Source organism: Culex pipiens, chromosome 1 (genome assembly GCF_016801865.2).
Source record: "Culex pipiens pallens isolate TS chromosome 1, TS_CPP_V2, whole genome shotgun sequence".
NCBI lineage: Eukaryota > Metazoa > Arthropoda > Insecta > Diptera > Culicidae > Culex > Culex pipiens.
In genome coordinates, this window is record NC_068937.1 from 124,381,982 (window position 1) to 124,403,261 (window position 21,280).

At 37.8% G+C, this 21,280-nt stretch overlaps 1 protein-coding gene across 1 annotated transcript; it reads left to right on the forward strand.

The window, feature by feature from the left end:
• Nucleotides 1-9,752: 9,752 nt before the first annotated feature.
• LOC128092361 (uncharacterized) lies at nucleotides 9,753-10,892 on the forward strand (the record flags this gene model as incomplete). Its single annotated transcript, XM_052706034.1, has 1 exon — nucleotides 9,753-10,892. A coding segment is annotated over one exon (1,140 nt), but the record flags the coding sequence as incomplete, so codon positions are not given.
• Nucleotides 10,893-21,280: the final 10,388 nt, after the last annotated feature.

Consider the following 21,280-nt stretch of genomic DNA (forward strand, 5'->3'; position numbering starts at 1 on the left):
AGTTCACCAAAATGCTGCCAAAATGAGAAAAGTTAGGTGTGAAAACGGATTTGGTGGTCGACACTGGCCTGGGCCGGATGGCAACACTTTTTTTTCTATTTGTCTGGGTTTGTGTGGAGTGACGAAACAGGCAAATTATTAATTGAAGGGAGTTTAAGTTATGTTTGTGGTATGACTGGGATTTAGAACGAACCCCAGTAGAGCTGAAACAATTGTAGTCAACAAAATGAAAATAGTTTCGAAATGCGATTCATTCTATGTTATCAAACTTTGTAATTTGAATTTTTGGTCAGCAGAGACTCGTTCACATCTCCAGGAGTAAATGCAAAATTCGTGTTCCACGAGATGTCATCCTTCTCAAAACTCACCAAAAACCATAAATCACCGTAATTGTTCCGATGATCGCCAACAAGATGAGGGGCCGGTAAACTTTTTCCTCCAAAAAGGAAACTTTCTTATCTGAAGTGTTGACCGTTCGTTAACACGGAACGTTGACCCTGCCCTGACCCCTTAGTGACCGACAACCTAACATTGAAAAGAAAAGGAAACCCCGAATGTTGTTCTCGGGCCGGTCATACTTCAAGATTATTTTCACTCCAAATTAGCATCAAATTTTCTCACCTCGCAACACGGGCGAGGCCTTTTTTGTTGGTGGAAACGATACGGCGGTGGCTTAACTTCATTTGCATTTTAATTGAAAATTGAAACGTGTGCGCAAAGAACGCGCTGCTAATGCGACGACAATATTATGGTTCAACGGATAAATTATCCGAGGGGTTGGTTTGGGACCAAATTGACCCAGCAGGGCTATGTTTTGCCTTTCAGTTTTTCAGAGAAAAAAATCTCCTTTATTTGTATTTTGACCTTTAAAGTAATGTACTAGTTACAAGATCCGATTGGTAAACAGCATTTACGTTTCAATTTAAAGAGAACCGTATACAGATTAAGTGCAATTTGATTACTTTTTGCCTTCCTCACCTTACTGAGGAAAGGCTATAAAATCACTCGAAAAATTAACTTCTTAATTCAACCTCGTAGACCTACCTTCACGTATACCTATCGACTCAGAATCAAATTCTGAGCAAATATCTGTGCGTGTGTATGTCTGTAAGTCCGTGCACCGAAAAAAATGCACTCAATTATCTCCGGGCTGGCTTAAGCGATTTGGGCCCTTCTGGTCTCATTCGATCCGTCTTAGGGTCCTACAAGACCTATATTAACTATTTTGAAGTTTTGTTAAGTATTTCAAAAGTTATGCTAAAAAACGATTCTGGCTAAAGTTTGAAAGATTGTAAAAAGGGTGGTTTATGTAAGAAAACCCGTCTGATCATACATTTTTAGAAAGGTATTTGAAAGACCTTTCTAATGAGCCCAAAACATTGAAGATCTGATAACCCTATCAAAAGTTATGAGCACCTAAGTGTCATTTGTACACTTTTCAGAGGCCGGATCTCAAATATTTTGATGAAAAAGTTGTTCGGATCTATCCGGAGATCTGGCTCTCGGGATTTTGTTGATTTGAAACTCTCGGGAAAAATGAACAGATATATTTTTTTACTGCCTTATGGCTTAAAAAACTTTAAAGTAATATAACTATTGAAAGTGAACAATTTTCATGAAACAGCCCCGTAGGTGTTGTTCTAATATTACGTCCAATGATTTTTTGGGATTCTAGACCCCATACTCCATGTAGATATGTTGTAAGAAGTAAAATTTAGATAAAATTTGTAGGTTTGACATTCTTACTACAGAAACAAATATGTACATAATTGTGAGGAAGGCACCAACCGCCATCGGTGGATAAATTAACGTTTTTTATTTAAGGTAAACAGGTTCTATGTTCGATTATCCAAAAGAGCTTCACATAATAGCATTACTTCGATTTTTTATTTTCTTACTTTTAACATAGAATGTGAGCTTTGCGACCACACTCTACACAGTAAAAAATCATGGTGATATTACATCTTATAAGGAGTACACCTTTTATGTCAGAAAAAATGTGTAATGTTACCTCTGAATAATTGTAATTTTACCATCTTTTCCAGTGAAATGTCACTTTTTTAGTCTATAAAAGAGGTTGTATTTTCCATTTTGTTTCTGTGTAGTCAAATATTATGTGCCAGTGTTGATGATAGTTTCATTTACCGGAGATTTTGGATGAGGATTCAATCTGAACCTCGGATAATGATCCACTCTGCCAAAAAAAGTAAATAGGTTGAAAATTTGGATTTGCATGAATAAATCGAGCATAACTGACCTTTTCTCGAGGTCTCAGGTAGGTTTGAACGCTATCGGAAGATTTGTTGAAATTTTGTACATTAATTCATTTTTTTTTTTTGAAAACTCCATAAATTAATTAAAACCTCAATTCAAGTAACAAGAAATTAATCCCTTCATATGTAGGAATGAACTGGCAGTTCTCCCATAATAAATACATTGTAGAAAAAAGCCAAAAAAAATCGAGTTAAAGAATTGAGAATTGGCTGAAAATTTAACCAAACCGAAATGGTTTTGTATTTGAATCAATAATAAATTGTTGATGTTTCGAAAAAAAACTTGTTGCACACACATCATAATTTTTTTTTTTTTTGAAGAACTAGATATAATGATATTCTTTTACTTACTGCGTATTAGTTGAAAAATTACTTAATCCACCAACGTGGTTGGCGCCTTACTCACTCTTATCATAAATTGTTAATATTATGGGTTTGGACACAAATTTTATCAAATGTATTTTAGATCCGGAATAAAACAATACACAGATATGATGATCATAACTTGAGAAAGGGATGCCAGATCTTCAAACTTTTTGAATCATTAGAAATTTATTTCGATTACCTAACCAACGATGGGTTGGAGGATGGATCCAGACATTTAAGTGAGATCCGGCTTCATAAAAAAATATCACTTATGAGCGAGTCCACAAGCAAACCATACCCATCTCGCATTGACCTCACCAATCTGCCTGAAAATTTCAGGGATTGTTTGCACATATAAAACAAACATCTGGCCAAAATATGAGCACTCTAGTTCAGCGGGAAGTGGGTCAAATCGGGACACAAAGTTTTATGATTAAAAAACGTAATAAATCTTAAAAAGGCTTTGGCAAAATTCAAAATGCATCCGAAAGGGCTTAAAAAATGCAACACAAAGGGCTTAGAACAGTGGTTCTCTACCTTTTTTGACCAATTCTCCCCATAAGAATTTTGTCAAGACCTTAAATCCCCCCTTCAATTTTTAATTTGACCGGCTCCGTGGCTTAATGGTTGCGGCTTCTGCCTTGAAAGCAGAAGGTTCAGGAATCAAATCCCGGTCGGCTCCCTTGAAATTTGGAATCAGGAATTGAACTTTGAATATGAACAAAAAACCTTTGAAAATCAGGTGGGATTCGAACTCACACCTTTAGATTGATGGTCTGGGACGCTAACCAGTCGGCCATCATAGAGTTAATGCTCTAGAACTGAATTGATCCGTAGTGGAGAAATAATGTCACAAGGTATAATATATCAAAACCATTATATAACTACTAACACCGTCTCAAAACAGCCCAGGGCCATCTCATATACTCATGAACTGGACGAGGGAGTCGTGGATTGCCTGGCCCGAGTAATCTGCATTACCGATCTATGTCTGTACAATTTCAGAAGAAATCGTTAGCCATAGAAAGGTATTTCGCTTCAAAGGTTACTAACCGAACCGTCTCAGTTGAAATATACTGTGGTCATGGCCAAGTCCTGCAAAGACGGGGGTTCAATTACATACATACATACATACAAGACCTTAAATCCCCCCTTCAATTTTTAATTTAGTATCAATTCACAAAAATCATGATAATATTTGTATAACGATTGAATTTTTCACAACAAAATATAAAACTTTTGCAATAAAACCCGAGCAGGGGTAAATAACACGGGAATACCAAATTTTGGTATTACTTGGGCAAATAACAGCGACCAAAATGTGCCCTTGGTTGCCCGGTAATAGATGGTAAAATACCATGAAATCATACCAAAATCTTGTATGTGTAAGGGCACAACAATACCAAACCATGTTATTCCAAGGGTAAAATAATACCTCAAAATAAAACCATTTCAATATCAAGTTGAGGTCTTCTGGATTTTTGAACATTGCTTGGATACCAAAACTTGGTATTGCCATGGTTTTATTTTTAGGTATTCCCGCGCCCTTGGAAAATCATATTTTGGTATTTCTGTGGTCTTTCACATACATGATTTTGGTATGATTTCATGGTATTTTACCATCTATTACTGGGCAACCAAGAGCACATTATGGTCGCTGGTATTTGAACAAGTAATACCAAAATTTAGTATTTTCATACCATTTTTAGTGCAGCAGTTGCAGTTAGTGAAAAAACGGAAATTATTCATATGCAACAGCCAAATCTACTCACCTGATGATTCCATGTTGTTATTAGTGATATTCTTCACCACACCGAATGCATTTGTCATTGATGAACGGCCTGTGCTTGAAGTTCTTGAAGCTTCTGAAAAATAACAAGATTGAAAAATAAGTATTATTAAAATGAAACTGAATTGAAATTCACCAAAATTCATTAATCTGTCGATTGACTCGTTTTTCAAAGTATTTGGTTATCCCGACTTAGAGATATTTCAACGTTTTTGAAAAAAATATTAGTGGGTATATCACACTAATTTTTAAAATCATCTTTAACATTTTTGGGTTTCAAGTCATTTTAGCGCAAAATTAATTAACTCGTAAATTTTTTTTAACAAATTTCCCATAGTTTCAGAGAAAATTGATGAAATCTTTCAATATTCAAATAATACCAAAATGTGCCATCCTGACTTAGAAAATTTTCCACAATTTCAAGTCATTTCTGCAGGGGGTATATCAAAAATGTTTAAAATCAAGTTTGAAATTTCCGGTTTTGAATGAAAGCATTCGCTTTGAAACATCATTTTAGCGCAAAATTAATTATTTTGTCAAAATTGGTCAAAATTTTCCCATAGTTTCAGAGGAATTTGATAAAACACTTAAATACCAAAATAATACCAAAATGTGCCATCCTGACTTAGAAAATTTTCCACAATTTCAAGTCATTTCTATAGGGGGTATATCAAAAATGTTTAAAATAAAGTTTGAAATTTCCGGTTTTGAATGAAAGCATTCGCTTTGAGACATGATTTTAGCGCAAAATCAATTATTTTGTCAAAACTGGTCAAAATTTTCCCATAGTTTCAGAGGAATTTGATAAAACACTTAAATACCAAAATAATACCAAAATGTGCCATCCTGACTTAGAAAATTTTCCACAATTTCAAGTCATTTCTATAGGGGGTATATCAAAAATGTTTAAAATCAAGTTTGAAATTTCCGGTTATGAATGAAAGCATTCGCTTTGAGACATCATTTTAGCGCAAAATTAATTATTTTGTTAAAATTGGTCAAAAATTTTCCATAGTTTCAGAGGAATTTGATAAAACACTTTAATACCAAAATAATACCAAAATGTGGTGTTCGATCATTGACAAATTCTGCAATTTTGCAATATCAAAACAATACCTTAAATTGGTATGATACCACATTTTGCTCTTGCATAATCCTTAAGACAAATTTTAAAGGGTCCAGGAATACCAAAATTTGGTATTGATACCAGAGAAAGGTATTATTACGCATTTCCCTTGTTATTTACCCATGCTCGGGAAGAACAAATTCTTAACGATTTGTTTAAACAATTTTTCATTATTTGGTTATGTTGAATGGAGTACACAAGCTGATTTAAAATATAAAAAAAAATCTCAAAGAAAGATCTTATACAACAAAATTAAGAGCAGCTCATATTTGAAAAAACTCGGAAGAATTATTTGAAAAAACTAAACATGCTCATGTTTGGAAGATTGTCAATGAATTTTGTACCACAAACATTTAATGCAGCTCATTTTTGAAAACTAGAACAACAATATTCATTGCCTGAATCTATTTATTATAGGAAATTCGATTTCTTCAATAAATATTTCTTAATTTTTATTTCGCACCAAATATTCATTAGACATTTTTAAAGAAGAAACCAAAGGCTAAAAAATTACATTGTCAAAAAATTTACACATTTCATAAGAATATCAAAAATCATAGTAATAAAAAGATTGAAGTTTTTTGCAAATACGTTTAAAAAAACAAGAAATTCTATTGTATCCTCATTCCCATTAATTATTATTTTTATTATTTATTAAATATCGCAACCAATATATCAACTCCCAACTCAACTTCCATTAACAATTATCTACCCGGGATCTCAATCGCATCGCACCTTAAATAACTCTCTTATTTTCGAAAGTAAACTTTCGTGTTCAACCACTGTTAGCATCCCATGCCCGAAAACAACATGTAACCTGTCACCACGTGGAATTGTCCCCATCAATAACACAAATTTCTCCCCGAAGAAGTCAAACCTGCGGCACCCCCGAGTTGTCCAAACATCTATCGTCACCTCTCGAACTCTTTAGTCTCTGTTTTCGTGTAATTATATTTTGTTATTGTGACGCCGACAAATCCCCTCCGCAGGGCGCGGTCGTAAATATTTTCGAAAAAAAAAAATATCTTGCATTTTCGGGTTTTGTTCCCACTTTGACACAAAGAGATGTTTCGTTTGGGACTAAATGACACACGTGTGTAAAAGGGGTCACCCTCATCTGACTTCGTTTTCTGCTCGATTTGACAGCCCAGAATGTGGCTTCATTAGGGTCGAGAAGCTAACAAGTGGAGCATGATGCGCCCAAGTGCACCGCACATGTTTTGGAAAAAAGAATGACAATTTGACTCTCCAAAGAATACGACAGCTTCCAGTTTCAGTCAAACAATCTGGTGATCTGGGCGAAAGGGTTGGGAAGTACCGTCAGATGGGGTTGGGTTGCTTATTGATTTTTGATTTTTTCAATTTTGTCGAAAGTCCGCATTAGTTCAAGGTTTTTTACAAATAATAGGAGCGGTTTTCTTCTCCTACCCCGTGTTGCAAATGAGCGATATATATATATCATTACTACTTTTCAACAGCTGATTAATAGAAGCTTAGGAACAGCGTTTGCGGGTGTTTAAAGAATCGAGTAAAGCTACTCAAGGAAAAAAGTCACAAAATAACCTTCAAAATGCACTGAAACCCCGATGGTTTGACACCAACTGTTGTCACTTTGTAGTTTGACACCCCTTTTACACGGAGTTTGTTTTGATAGTGTGCGTGAGCGCCGTGTAAAAAGTGACAGTTCGTGTCTCGTGAAGGCATTCTCTCTCCCTATTCCTCCCTATCTCTCTGAAAACTGTAATCAAAGAACGCGAGGCGACGATTAGGAGCCGACCACGCATGACGTACCGTAAAACTGCGCTTGCGAAATTGGTTTTGTGGTTGAACGTTTTGCGGTGGGATGATCGTTAAAGCGGGAAAGAGAGAGAAAATGAGAAAGTCAAACGCGAGTGTGTAAACACAAACAAGTGTTCGGCTAAGTTTGGCGCTGAGAATATCATTACGGAAAGAGGAGCAGCTGTATTTGGGGCATAGTTATTCATATGATTCTGGGATTCTTTATAAATTGTTTTTTTTTGTTCCATTATGTGACTTGAATTATCGTTCCAAATAAAAAAATCTATATTTGCCCTTGAACACGATTTCTATCCAAATTGCACAACATGTTAAATATAAAAATTGACAAAATAATACTGTACTGTTCAAATATCAATCGGAAATTTGACTGTGAATTCAATTCAAAGTTACCCCCAGTTAAGATTTCCCCTCCGCTACCAAACACTTGACGGTGGCACAATCTAACGAAAATTCCAGCGGATGTTGCGCGCGGGCAAACGCATCCGATCAAACCCTTTTTCAAACTCATCTTGAAATTATTACTTTTTTTTTGTATCTGAAACACAATGCTCGCTGCATGGTGCGTTGCAATTGGCGGGATGGGTATTGGGTAAACATAAACATGCACTTTTGTTGTCAGTGATGACGTGAAATGTTTGAATTTTAATGCATATTCTACAGAGATTGAAATTATACGAAAAAAGTTAAATGATAACTGGCATACAATTTTAAATAAAAGTCTCTTTCAAACCAAATTTCCATCTCATCACCTTTTCAAGCTGCAAATCATTGAAAAACATGTTTTTTTCGCTTGTTCAAAAATTGAAGGGGTCGTACCGCCCCTCTGTCACGAGATATAAAAAATGACCTCGGATTTTTGATCAGGGACAAAAGTTACCCCTTAGGGCAAAGTTTTACGCAAATTTAAGAGAAATCGGGGCAACTTTTTTCGATTCCCATCAATACTTGAATTGTTTGTACATATAAAACAAGCATCTGGCCAAAATATGAGCACTCTAGTTCAGCGGGAAGTGGGTCAAATCGGGACACAAAGTTTTATGATTAAAAAACGTAGTTTTTTAGCCACTTAGTTGTGGCTGACAGAAAGAGGCACCATCAAAAACCATAGCAGCCAGCGTCTAGACACGTGCATCAGCACAAATCGCAAACGAACCATCACAGAATCAATCGCCCTTCCAGCTAATTAGCATCGACCCAAAGCTCGTCGACGTCGTCGACTTTCGCTCGAACGAAAGCTCAGTCTGCCCAAGAAAAGGTTTCGCTTAGCATTGTTTGTTTTTGTTTTGTGTCGTTGAGTTTGAATCGCTGAGCTGAATTTCAGGACAAATTTTGCCGACTTTTTCCACCCAATGATGCGTCTCCTTGAGTTCAATAGCTTATGGCTCGTTTCCCAGCAAGCGCCATTTTCAGCTATACAAACTGGTCTTCTTCCTACACGTGATACTATTTCAGTCACCATTTTCCGAGAATGCTGGCTTTTGAAGTTGATTTGTTTGCTCGCTTTCGCTTTTGATAATTTCTAAACAAGTTTAGTTTGAACTGCAGGAGAAGAGAAGACAGGGTAAACTTATTGACTTTTCCAACCTGTGTCACTTCCAATTAGACCATCCTGTTTTGAATGCTAGTTGGAGGGTCTGTGGATGGTCCAATAACTGAAACAAAATTCAGTACTTGTTTTTACTTGAAGTACATTCCACAGTTCACAAGATGTAGAAAATGTAGTACAAGTACCGTCGATATCATGTTCTATAGAAACAAGGTGTTTTATGAAATAGCTCTATGTACAAAACCCTTTCAAAAAGCTCCTTCACACAAAACATGTACCGTCTTAGACACTTTACTGCCAATCTCAAATAAGCCGAACATTCCACCGGAACATTTCCGAAAATCACCTCGCGGGCTCCTCACTGCAAAGTCCAACTTTGACCAACAGGGCCAAATGGATTTTCAACAAAAAACGGTGAACGGTGTGAAAAGGCAGCCTGAGTGCGGTGAATTATTATGGAATAACTTCGAGCGGGCTAAACTGACAGGTCGGAGCCGAAAAGTTTCCCGCGTCTGTTTGAGTTTTATCGAAAATGTTGGCAGCGTGGCGATGGGTGGCCAAACATAACCTCACTCTCACAGCACCGTCAAACTTGATAAAGCCCAGCATAGCGGATCGATGGCCAGGACAAGTAATTATCCTGGATTCACTAGGGGGAACGGTTCGTTTGGCAAGCTGCATTCATTGTAGTGGTCTTTTTGGGTGCATGCTCAAACTGGGATCAACAAACAGGGATGGAAAACATATTCAAAGAAAGCTGAAACAGAAACGGAAACAGAACCAGAACCAGAACCAGAACCAGAACCAGAACCAGAACCAGAACCAGAACCAGAACCAGAACCAGAACCAGAACCAGAACCAGAACCAGAACCAGAACCAGAACCAGAACCAGAACCAGAACCAGAACCAGAACCAGAACCAGAACCAGAACCAGAACCAGAACCAGAACCAGAACCAGAACCAGAACCAGAACCAGAACCAGAACCAGAACCAGAACCAGAACCAGAACCAGAACCAGAACCAGAACCAGAACCAGAACCAGAACCAGAACCAGAACCAGAACCAGAACCAGAACCAGAACCAGAACCAGAACCAGAACCAGAACCAGAACCAGAACCAGAACCAGAACCAGAACCAGAACCAGAACCAGAACCAGAACCAGAACCAGAACCAGAACCAGAACCAGAACCAGAACCAGAACCAGAACCAGAACCAGAACCAGAACCAGAACCAGAACCAGAACCAGAACCAGAACCAGAACCAGAACCAGAACCAGAACCAGAACCAGAACCAGAACCAGAACCAGAACCAGAACCAGAACCAGAACCAGAACCAGAACCAGAACCAGAACCAGAACCAGAACCAGAACCAGAACCAGAACCAGAACCAGAACCAGAAGTCAGAACCAGAACCAGAACCAGAACCAGAACCAGAACCAGAACCAGAACCAGAACCAGAACCAGAACAGAACCAGAACCAGAACCAGAACCAGAACCAGAACCAGAACCAGAACCAGAACCAGAACCAGAACCAGAACCAGAACCAGAACCAGAACCAGAACCAGAACCAGAACCAGAACCAGAACCAGAACCAGAACCAGAACCAGAACCAGAACCAGAACCAGAACCAGAACCAGAACCAGAACCAGAACCAGAACCAGAACCAGAACCAGAACCAGAACCAGAACCAGAACCAGAACCAGAACCAGAACCAGAACCAGAACCAGAACCAGAACCAGAACCAGAACCAGAACCAGAACCAGAACCAGAACCAGAACCAGAACCAGAACCAGAACCAGAACCAGAACCAGAACCAGAACCAGAACCAGAACCAGAACCAGAACCAGAACCAGAACCAGAACCAGAACCAGAACCAGAACCAGAACCAGAACCAGAACCAGAACCAGAACCAGAACCAGAACCAGAACCAGAACCAGAACCAGAACCAGAACCAGAACCAGAACCAGAACCAGAACCAGAACCAAGAAACTAAATCGGATTGACTATTTTACAGGTTGACAGATTATTACTACTTCGTACCATAACTTTAAAAACTGTAATCAGTTATTAAAAAAACTATGGTTTGAATCATCCCAACCATCATTTTCCATTTTTCAGCACTGCCCTCAAGGTCAACGAAACAAAAAATAAACAGAAAACTTCTGGCAACTGACCTGGGGCCGGACTCGCTTAAATCGATTCCGGTAATCGAATTTCAATTTAAAATAATTCACTAATCCGGTCCTAGCGGCGTCGACGGCAACCAACCCGACGATCCGTGGCTTCAAAAGCTCCTCGTCCCCCCTCCTCCTCGGGAGGACGTCGATTTATGTCGTATGCATATTTCAGCTCAACACATTATCCCGCAACTCTTCCCAAAGCTCGTCTGACTCTGTGCGTGTGTGTTTGTGTGTCCTTGCTATTTTGCATACATCCAGGCGAGCTCAGCGCGAACCGATTTGCATAAACTGTTGTTGTCGAGTCGTTGCCAGTGCAGTTTGCTACGCTGTTGCATACAAATATGGTTTTGTGCGCGCGCCCTGAGGGTTGTTTGAAGGATTAGACGGACGTCAATTTTCAGTTAGTTGATGTGAATTTAGGTTTATTTCTACTCGTCAATCTGAGGTTAGCCCAAATTCGTTCGAACCGCGAAGCTGTCAAACTGAAGTAATAGGACTACCCTAGGAAGCAAACCAGACAAAAAAAAATCGCCTGAATGTATGTACGACTGCCTGTGTGTGTATGTCAACATGCGCGCAAATTCATTTAAATAACTATCGATGTGGAAATTGTGTTTTATTGCATCGCTAACTTAATAAAAATCGATAGCGATACTGGAGGGCACTCTAGTGCATTTTTTTTTTCATCTGTGGTCCACGGAGCAATGTTTGGGGGGTCCTGATCAATAACGAAGTAGCAGCTACGGTTAGACACCAATGCTATGCTATGCTATGCTAAATTTTCTTGATTTGACTTGACTTCACCTAACATTACCACAGCTAAAATTGCATCGCAACTTTTCAGATCAGTGCTTTAATGTCAGGAGGGTATCTCAAGTTTGATGTCCGTTTTAGAAAAGTATTTTTAAATATAAAATCAATTTTTCATACGAAAAAGGTTCGTTCCCCCAATTTTCGCACCCCACTGGCGCTTCGGCCCACATCAAGAGGACAATGTTTCCACTGCACCGGCCGGACCCGGCTCCTGACATCATGTCGCCCGTCAACGACGACGACGACACTGTCGAGAGGGTTTCATTAAGATCAAAGATAGTTCGCTCGCTATACCCAATAACGCAAATGTCACACAGCATGAAGATCCGGATGGAGGCGGCCAAGAGCCAGGCGCCATTAATCGAGTTCCAGCGGGGCGGTATTGGTTCGATATTAAAGTTTTTATTCGACGACGACATCCGGCGCGATGTCTCCTGGCGCAGGTGGTACACCGGGTAAAGTTCCTTCGCGTGTTCTAGGGTGACATATTTCACTCGTGGGAAATCACCGTCTTTTATTGAACACATATTTTTTTTTATCGAAATCCTTCGCCGGAAACGGCTCACCTGGTGGATGATCCTTTCAACTTCAAATGGGTTTCTGGTTGCTGAATAATGGCGTTGGGGAAAAAGTTGTGCGCGCTGAGGTGGGTGGGCTCGAGCACATGTGGAGCTTTTTAATTTGCTGAAAATTTGGGAGTTCGGTTTGAATGGGGACATAATTCAAAGGGTCCTTTTAAAAGCACGAATGAAAGGAATTTTTTTAAACCCATTTGCATGAACTTAATCCATCAGGTATTGAAAACATCCTGAACGCAAAGCCCAAGCCAATTTGGCGAACCACGTGTCGAACGTGTGCTCACGTGGTTACCATCAATCAAAAATCGACAATTTATCGAATTATAAAAAAAAAAAAAACAAATCAAATTAACCGCTCGCTAATAACATGTTCCCACAACCTACGGTGTTACAAATCGGCCAACAGTCGGTCACGTGGCATCCCCAACTCGAGGTTTGCGTGACCAGAAGCGATTCCACCGGAGTGGGGGTGGTGCCCACTTTATTAACACGTACCAGCTGTTGTGACAGGTGTGAGGATGTGTGTGTGTGTGTGTGTGTGTGTGTGTGTGTGTGTGTATTGAGTTGAAGAGTCATACATCACACACACACACACACACAAACACACACACACAACATGGCCCCCAAATGACAGAACGAATCTCGAATGTGCCCGAGAGAGATGGGAACAAATGAGATTACCGAGAAAAATGATTTCATTAGTAGATAGTGTGGAGCTGGAGAGTTGGATTAAATTCGGATGAATGGATTTGTAAGGTTACTGCAACATTGGGGGTTGAAGGGCATCGATGCGGGATCAAATGAAAACTTGGAATATCAGATTTTTTTATGAGAATGAAAACAAATAGGTTGAAAATAAACCATTGACTTCAGCATCAACTCAACCCACAAATTTGAAAAATTACTTGTCAACAAAATTTACAGGATTCAAAAATGGGAAAATTTACATGATGAAATATAATTATCTACGGATCACTTTGAAAAAGTTTCACATTACTACTACTATTTGTTACTTTTTAATTATTTTCAACTTGCACGTTGCCGCACTCAATTAAACACATAAATTCTGCAATGGTTTAATCAATTTACTCTAATTTTCCACTGAATTGTGCACTAGTGATTAAATTTTGCTAGAATCCTGGCCCTGACTGGTCCACCACAGCTAGAAGCAGGGATGCGTGTGAAATGTCATTTAATTAACGGAAGCTTAACACCACGACCGTATCGTACTGTGAATCCCCTCTCCTAACCTCTAAAAACAGTATGTGCGATGCGCTGCGATGTGATGTGGGTTCCTGACGGAAAATAGTTTGCTAGCTTGCGACCACATAAATACTGTATATGCTCTCCTCACTCTGTGATCTACTCTGACCCGTACCCGGCAACTCATATCAACAGTGGGTAACGTTTTAATTAATGGATTTTTGCTGTGCTGGAGCTTAGTTCAGTGATGAAGATTACAATTTCGTTAGAAGCCGAGAAATCATTTTGGCTACATCTGTCATATAACATTCATTAGTGTTGGATTTAATGGTAGCCTTCAAATGTGTACCATTACACAAATAACCCCTTAAATACGACAGCCGCAACAATGTACACAATCAGGACCGTGTAAGCACTTGTGTGATAACAAATTCCTTACAGCGTGTTTACAAGAACCAGGCTCCGTCTTCTTCCTGCAAGATTAATGATCCATGAGACTGCAACTTTGCACTGCACATCGGAGTCGGTTATCAGGCTGGCACAGCCCAAGTTTGCTCGTAATTCACCACAGTTCACACGTGCAACCTCTCTCTCCCTCAGACAAACTCATATTGGCGTTGTTTATTGGGACAAGATTTAGGGATTCATCCGGGTGGGCCAACAGCAGGCGCAACATCGCCGTGACCAGTTGGGGCTAGTTAGCCCGAGAGATGGCGCCTTCTTGTGGGAAACTCCCCTAGTTATGCTAATGAACCACACACACACACGCTGTTGTCCCTTTTGTGTCATGTGTTTGCACAGAATTCAATATCCAGCGAAAACAACAACAATAACAACAGTACGATACAGTGGACCGGACGTGTGTGTGAGTGTTCATCAAGCAAATGTTTTCGCAGTGAAGCGCCCGAAATTAGGCCGAGTGTGAAATCAGAAAGCAAACAGATCGCTCGAACGTGCTCATAAGCGCCAAACGGAATCATCGCTGGGCAGGGCTGCTAGAACTGGAGTTGGAAAACAGATTTGCTCTGCAGGAATGCAACAATCGAACAGTCTAGGACAGACTGGTATGCTTCTCAGTTACGGACGTCAGGATCAAGGAACCTGCAGGAACAGTTCGGAAGGTGATGGTAAGTACGAATTTTCGATCTGTTAATCTGTCAAATCAGTTTTTGTTACAGTTCCTGTTTCAGTTTCTGTTTCAGTTTCTGTTTCAGTTTCTGTTTCAGTTTCTGTTTCAGTTTCTGTTTAAATGATGTTCAAAATTTTCCAGCAACCCTGCCTTCACAGTGTCAACGTGATCCCATCTCCAGTATTGGTCGCCCAAATTTATTCAATCAGCATCGCAGGAGGCGCTGATGGCGATTTGCTTTGCGGTTGCTGTCCCTAAATGGCCACCAATATGGGCCCACAGAAGCGAAGAAGGCTTTGATTGGGGCGTAACCACCAGCAAATGTCAGCGTCCCCGATGAAGCGTCCCGAAAAGCAATCGACAGATTGAGATTGAAGCGTGCAAACATTTTGCATGCCACCAGGCGCTCGCTGGCACTCCCGGGCAAAACATGCCTAAATTATTAAACAGTTTAATACCACTCAGAATTTGAGATTTGAGATTTTCGTTCGGTTCGTTTCGGGTTACTTGGATCCCCGCGGAGAGAATAGTGTTTGTTTGTTTGCTCATGAAAGAATCATCCAAATTAGAGCGAAGCATTCCGGTGTCCCTCGCGAGAAATCCGACTTTCGACGCTGAAATATGAATTGGCAGGATTATTCTAATCGTGAGAAACAATCGGCGAGAGGTGAGTTCGAAGGGAGAAGCCGTCTGGGAAGGCGAACTGTGAGAATTGAATTAGGTGGCCGAGGACGCGCCCCAATCAGAGAAGTGGATTTTGGATGGGCCCTGTCGGGACGATTGGTGAACTGTTTTTTTTGGAATTGGTTTTATTAGTATTAGTGATATGTCCGATTCACTTTAGTATGAAAAATGCAAAACAAAGCAATAGTTGAACAGTTGTACACTGGTATAGTGGAACTATAGTGGAATTAGTGAACGAGTTTACAAATTGATGAGTCAACTTTGTCGACAATCAAATATTCCATAAAACAAATTTCAAACTGTACTAGTCACGTTCGAAACTAACTTCGAAACCTCCTTACCAACTCTCTTCATCATTCCGAAGAAAGCGGCAAACCTAATTTGATTATCAAACGACTTGGCCATGTCGTGCTCTTAAACGTCAACCACTCACTCGATGAAACTATCCGATGTCGTGACATTTCAAGAGCAGCCTCATTCCCAACTCACTCTGCTCAGCACAAAGCTCAAAATGCACACAAATCGTTTAATACTAATGAAATGTATATTGTTCTGGTTCGGTCGTTTCTCAGAATCTAACGATTTGATGCCAACCGATCTGGTGGGAATCGTTCGTCTTCATCCTCCGATCGTCCGATGTGTCGAAGCAAATATTATTATTGTTCTGAGCAGCTAAGCCGTGTTCCCAGTATTGTACTAAATACTTGTATACGTCCAAAAGACAATGCTGGCAGCCACCAGTGGGGTATAGTAGGAGTGAGAGAAATGTGCCATGAATAATCATGATGTCATGGGCATTTAAGGAGTGATTAATAGTTGCACATTCATTTTCATTTACGAGCGAGAAGGTACGAACGCCGTTTTTGCCATCATCGGGAAGGGGAAGAAGCTCATATCGCCATCATCTTCGGATGTTTTGGACTGTCGCCGCAAAGATATGTGGGTGTGGGTGTGAACATCGGTTTGGAAAGGATGGCAGGTATGTGGGCTAGGGTGGATCCTCACGTCGTGCTATGAAACTTAAATAAAATTAGGGGCAAAAAACAATGTAAGACTTTAAGATTTTAAGATTTTAAGATTTTAAGATTTTAAGATTTTAAGATTTTAAGATTTTAAGATTTTAAGATTTTAAGATTTTAAGATTTTAAGATTTTAAGATTTTAAGATTTTAAGATTTTAAGATTTTAAGATTTTAAGATTTTAAGATTTTAAGATTTTAAGATTTTAAGATTTTAAGATTTTAAGATTTTAAGATTTTAAGATTTTAAGATTTTAAGATTTTAAGATTTTAAGATTTTAAGATTTTAAGATTTTAAGATTTTAAGATTTTAAGATTTTAAGATTTTAAGATTTTAAGATTTTAAGATTTTAAGATTTTAAGATTTTAAGATTTTAAGATTTTAAGATTTTAAGATTTTAAGATTTTAAGATTTTAAGATTTTAAGATTTTAAGATTTTAAGATTTTAAGATTTTAAGATTTTAAGATTTTAAGATTTTAAGATTTTAAGATTTTAAGATTTTAAGATTTTAAGATTTTAAGATTTTAAGATTTTAAGATTTTAAGATTTTAAGATTTTAAGATTTTAAGATTTTAAGATTTTAAGATTTTAAGATTTTAAGATTTTAAGATTTTAAGATTTTAAGATTTTAAGATTTTAAGATTTTAAGATTTTAAGATTTTAAGATTTTAAGATTTTAAGATTTTAAGATTTTAAGATTTTAAGATTTTAAGATTTTAAGATTTTAAGATTTTAAGATTTTAAGATTTTAAGATTTTAAGATTTTAAGATTTTAAGATTTTAAGATTTTAAGATTTTAAGATTTTAAGATTTTAAGATTTTAAGATTTTACGATTTTAAGATTTTAAGATTTTAAGATTTTAAGATTTTAAGATTTTAAGATTTTAAGATTTTAAGATTTTAAGATTTTAAGATTTTAAGATTTTAAGATTTTAAGATTTTAAGATTTTAAGATTTTAAGATTTTAAGATTTTAAGATTTTAAGATTTTAAGATTTTAAGATTTTAAGATTTTAAGATTTTAAGATTTTAAGATTTTAAGATTTTAAGATTTTAAGATTTTAAGATTTTAAGATTTTAAGATTTTAAGATTTTAAGATTTTAAGATTTTTCCAAAGTTGATGGACTTGGTGCATGTTTTGAATAAATATTTCCAATGGTTTTTTTTTTGCAGCCCTAATTTTTGTTTATGCCCATGCATAAATTCAAACGGAATCTCCCCACTAGAACATCTCCAGATATGGATCAGGGACAGGACCTCGAAGTGGTATCATCTTTTGCGAAGAAAGCCCTTTTCGTGGCCAAAAGTCCTGTACGGAACTTGGAACTTTGAGCGGCACACATACGCCAGCGTCGACGGGCGGCACACATACACTCCCCGTAAAGTATCTAAATCATTTGACTCGATTGAAATTCATGACTTGCGAGATAATGCCGTCTCGAGGACATTATCTCGTGGTTTGCCGATTTGTGTGCGAAGAATTACGACGGAGTGGACTATGCTTCCTTGATGACGGCCACGATGACACGATGAGTTGGGATGATTGATGAGTGGGCAGAGTTCGCTCACTTCCTGCTCCCTCCCATGGCAACAGGTTGGTTTGCAGTTCAGTGAAAAAGTGCACTCGAGGGGGTTTGATATTGAGTGCATCTTAAAAATGTATCAAGTTACTACGCTAGTGACTGACGGGTTCGACAAATTTGAAAGATTATGCTATATTATATTGAGCACGTCAGTTTTTTTATGTTCTGTTTTTATAACTAAAATTTACAAAATTAAAAATGAAAACCATCATAATTCGTGAAAAAAATCATTTTTTTGTAAATGACCTGTCTGATTATTTAACATCATATTTTGAGCAGCATTCTTGAAAAATCTCGCTTTTCATGTCACATGTACCATCACAAATTGAAAAGCTCATCCCATCTTCCTTGCCAACCCCAATTAATACGTTTTTTTGTTGGGTGAAGTTCCGTGAAAGAGAGATATGAAATTTCTGTTCATTTTGTAGATTCCATCACGCTGTACGAAGCAGGTTCCTGCAAACGCCCAAAAGAATATTGTTTGATTTTCGAGGTCTAATCACCTCTACCGAACACCAAAACAAGCCATCATTCGTGTTCAAAGTGGATCAACAGTACTCGGAGGTGTCCACGGAGAGGTCTGTTCTCTGTTCAAAATTCAAACTCAATCAATGCATTTATAAATAAACTGCACCTCGTACTGCCATCTGTACTTCTTGTTATGATGCACTTTCATAGCATAGGTTGGTAGCGTCATAGTGAAAATAGGGTAAATAGATACTAACATTTATTTAAAATTTATTTGCTACCTATTCTCTTTGAATATTTCATCAGGAGATTATTTCATGTTTTACATTTCCATAAAAAAAATCCTTCAACCAAATATCAAACATCTTTACCCCATTACAACAACAAAAATATCCTCTCAAAAACTTCACCAGTTAAACTACCAAACAGGCGGCGCTAGCTCTCGAATCATCCTCACCCGTCACACGTCAAATTTGCCTGAAATGCATCCATCTCTCGCTCTACTGTGGGTGAAAAAAAAACACCCGTGATGGGAAATATGACAGGTTGAAGTACCATCCAATATGTTCCGGGCTGCATATGCTTGAAGTCCAGCCGATTATAGGCGCCAACCGGCGCTGCATTTGAATGGTTTATTTTTTTTACTGTTCCATGACGTGGAATGAATTAGTTATATCAGCTTGGATGTTTAGATAACATCGAGCTGCAGTGAGTTGAGATGGCGTGGGAGGCAATTAATGCTGCAGTAAAAATACTTGTGAATTTAATTTGGTTCGCTGGTTCGTCGACACTATTTTCACAGCTGTTCATTGAAACACCTATTTTTTAGCGCCACCCGAGAGAATAAAGAACACGACCTGGTAGTATGAAGGTACTGTGAACGGACACAGAGGATAAATCCCGAGATTAGCGAGAGCGTAATTCTCATGGGTTCATTTTCAAAACAGTGCATCATCCAAAAAAAAGGTGCCGATATCGAGACTCGAACCCAAGACCTTTGACATATTGAACCACGCCTTTGCCGTATCGGCCACCAAAGTTTAATGGGATGAACTATTTCAATGAACAAATGAACACAATTTCGTGGTGGTTCACCCGCGAGAGGTTTATTCTTCCATTTAATTTTTGGTAGAGCTATTCTCTCGGCTTTCTTCTGTGGGTGAAGGTATTCGAAAATCTTATTCTCGAGAAGGGAGTTTCCCTGATCGATATGCTGCCTTCAGTAAAGTTGAAATTCAGAAAAAGATAGTTACATTCTAAAGTAAATTGATTTATTAATTAATCAATAAGCATATTTATTTTTATTTTTTCTATAATGCCAATCAAGGTTGTTTATGATGAAATTAACGAGGCTCGATAACGATAACGATAATTCTATCATTATCACTATCATTCTTTAAATAATTTTACGCGCGAATAATCTTACTGACGATAATTGATGATATCTCATTTTTAATAAATGTATTTCATGAATTAACTTAATCGTTCTAAATCATGTTGAATTTTCCTGTTTCCACAAAGACTATATTTTTTGATTATACACCCAAAGTTAAAGAACGAGCGGATAGTCCTCCCGAAAAAGAACGTGAGAAAAGTACTATTGTGCGAGAGTATAGACCTCTCGCGTGTTCATTCGTTCATTGAAACAGTTCATCCATTGAGTGGCTTATATGGACAAATGACCGCCACTTAGTCACCGAACCATGGTGGCCCATTCGGCAAAGGCACGGTTCAATATGCCGAAGGTCTTGGGTTCGAGTCTCGGTGCAGGCACTTTTGTTTGAAAGATGAACTTTTTTGGAAAATGAACCCAAGTGTAAAGAACTCTCGGTAATTTCGGGATTTATCCTCTCCGTCCGTTCACAGTACCATTTTACTACCGAACCGTGCTCTCTATCTTCTCGTATGCCGATGCCCAGTTCTGGGTGTATAGTTAGTTTCAAAGTACAAATATCGTGAAATGGATTTACATACGTTTGGAATGCTATGGAATCATACTGACCATGGTAGAGCAGTATTAAAAGTACTTCAAGAAGAAAATTTCATAAAATTTTGAATAGTTTAAATAGTTAGTTAGCTATAATTATGAAAATGTTGATGAATAACATTATTTTATAATTCTCATGATGTGTCATGATTTCGAATCGAAAACGGATTGCTTTTTCGGATTCTTTGGAAAATTTATCATTAGGAGAAGGTAAAATAAGCTTGTAAATAATAAATATTAAAACTATTAGAATTTTAGTAGAACAAATTTTATATAAAATGTGAAAACTTTTGACTAGTGCTTCGAATTCAGTTTAAAATGCAATATGAATCGATGATTTTATAAACAAAACTAGTTTTAACGAATTTCAGCTAAATTGTTACTTTTTAACAATTTAACCTAAAATTCCTACGTGTTTTGTTACAAAGCTTATAAGCTTAGTTAACTAAATATAAACAAGAAAAACTATGACTACAAAAGTCACTCCGGCACTCAAACTGAGAATTTTCAACGCAACTATTTTTTAAAGCACTATTGAAAAACCTTTTTTAAGGATAGTGCATGGACCTTTTGTGGCCTACTCCAGTACATGTTTTAAAAATAACTATCATGAGAAAACCTTTATAGTTGGAAAATATTTCAAAAATAAATTGAAATCCTATCCTGCCGTTTTACGGCTATATGATGTATACGCCATTGAGGTAATTTTGCTGTAGACACGATTTTCTGTTTTTGT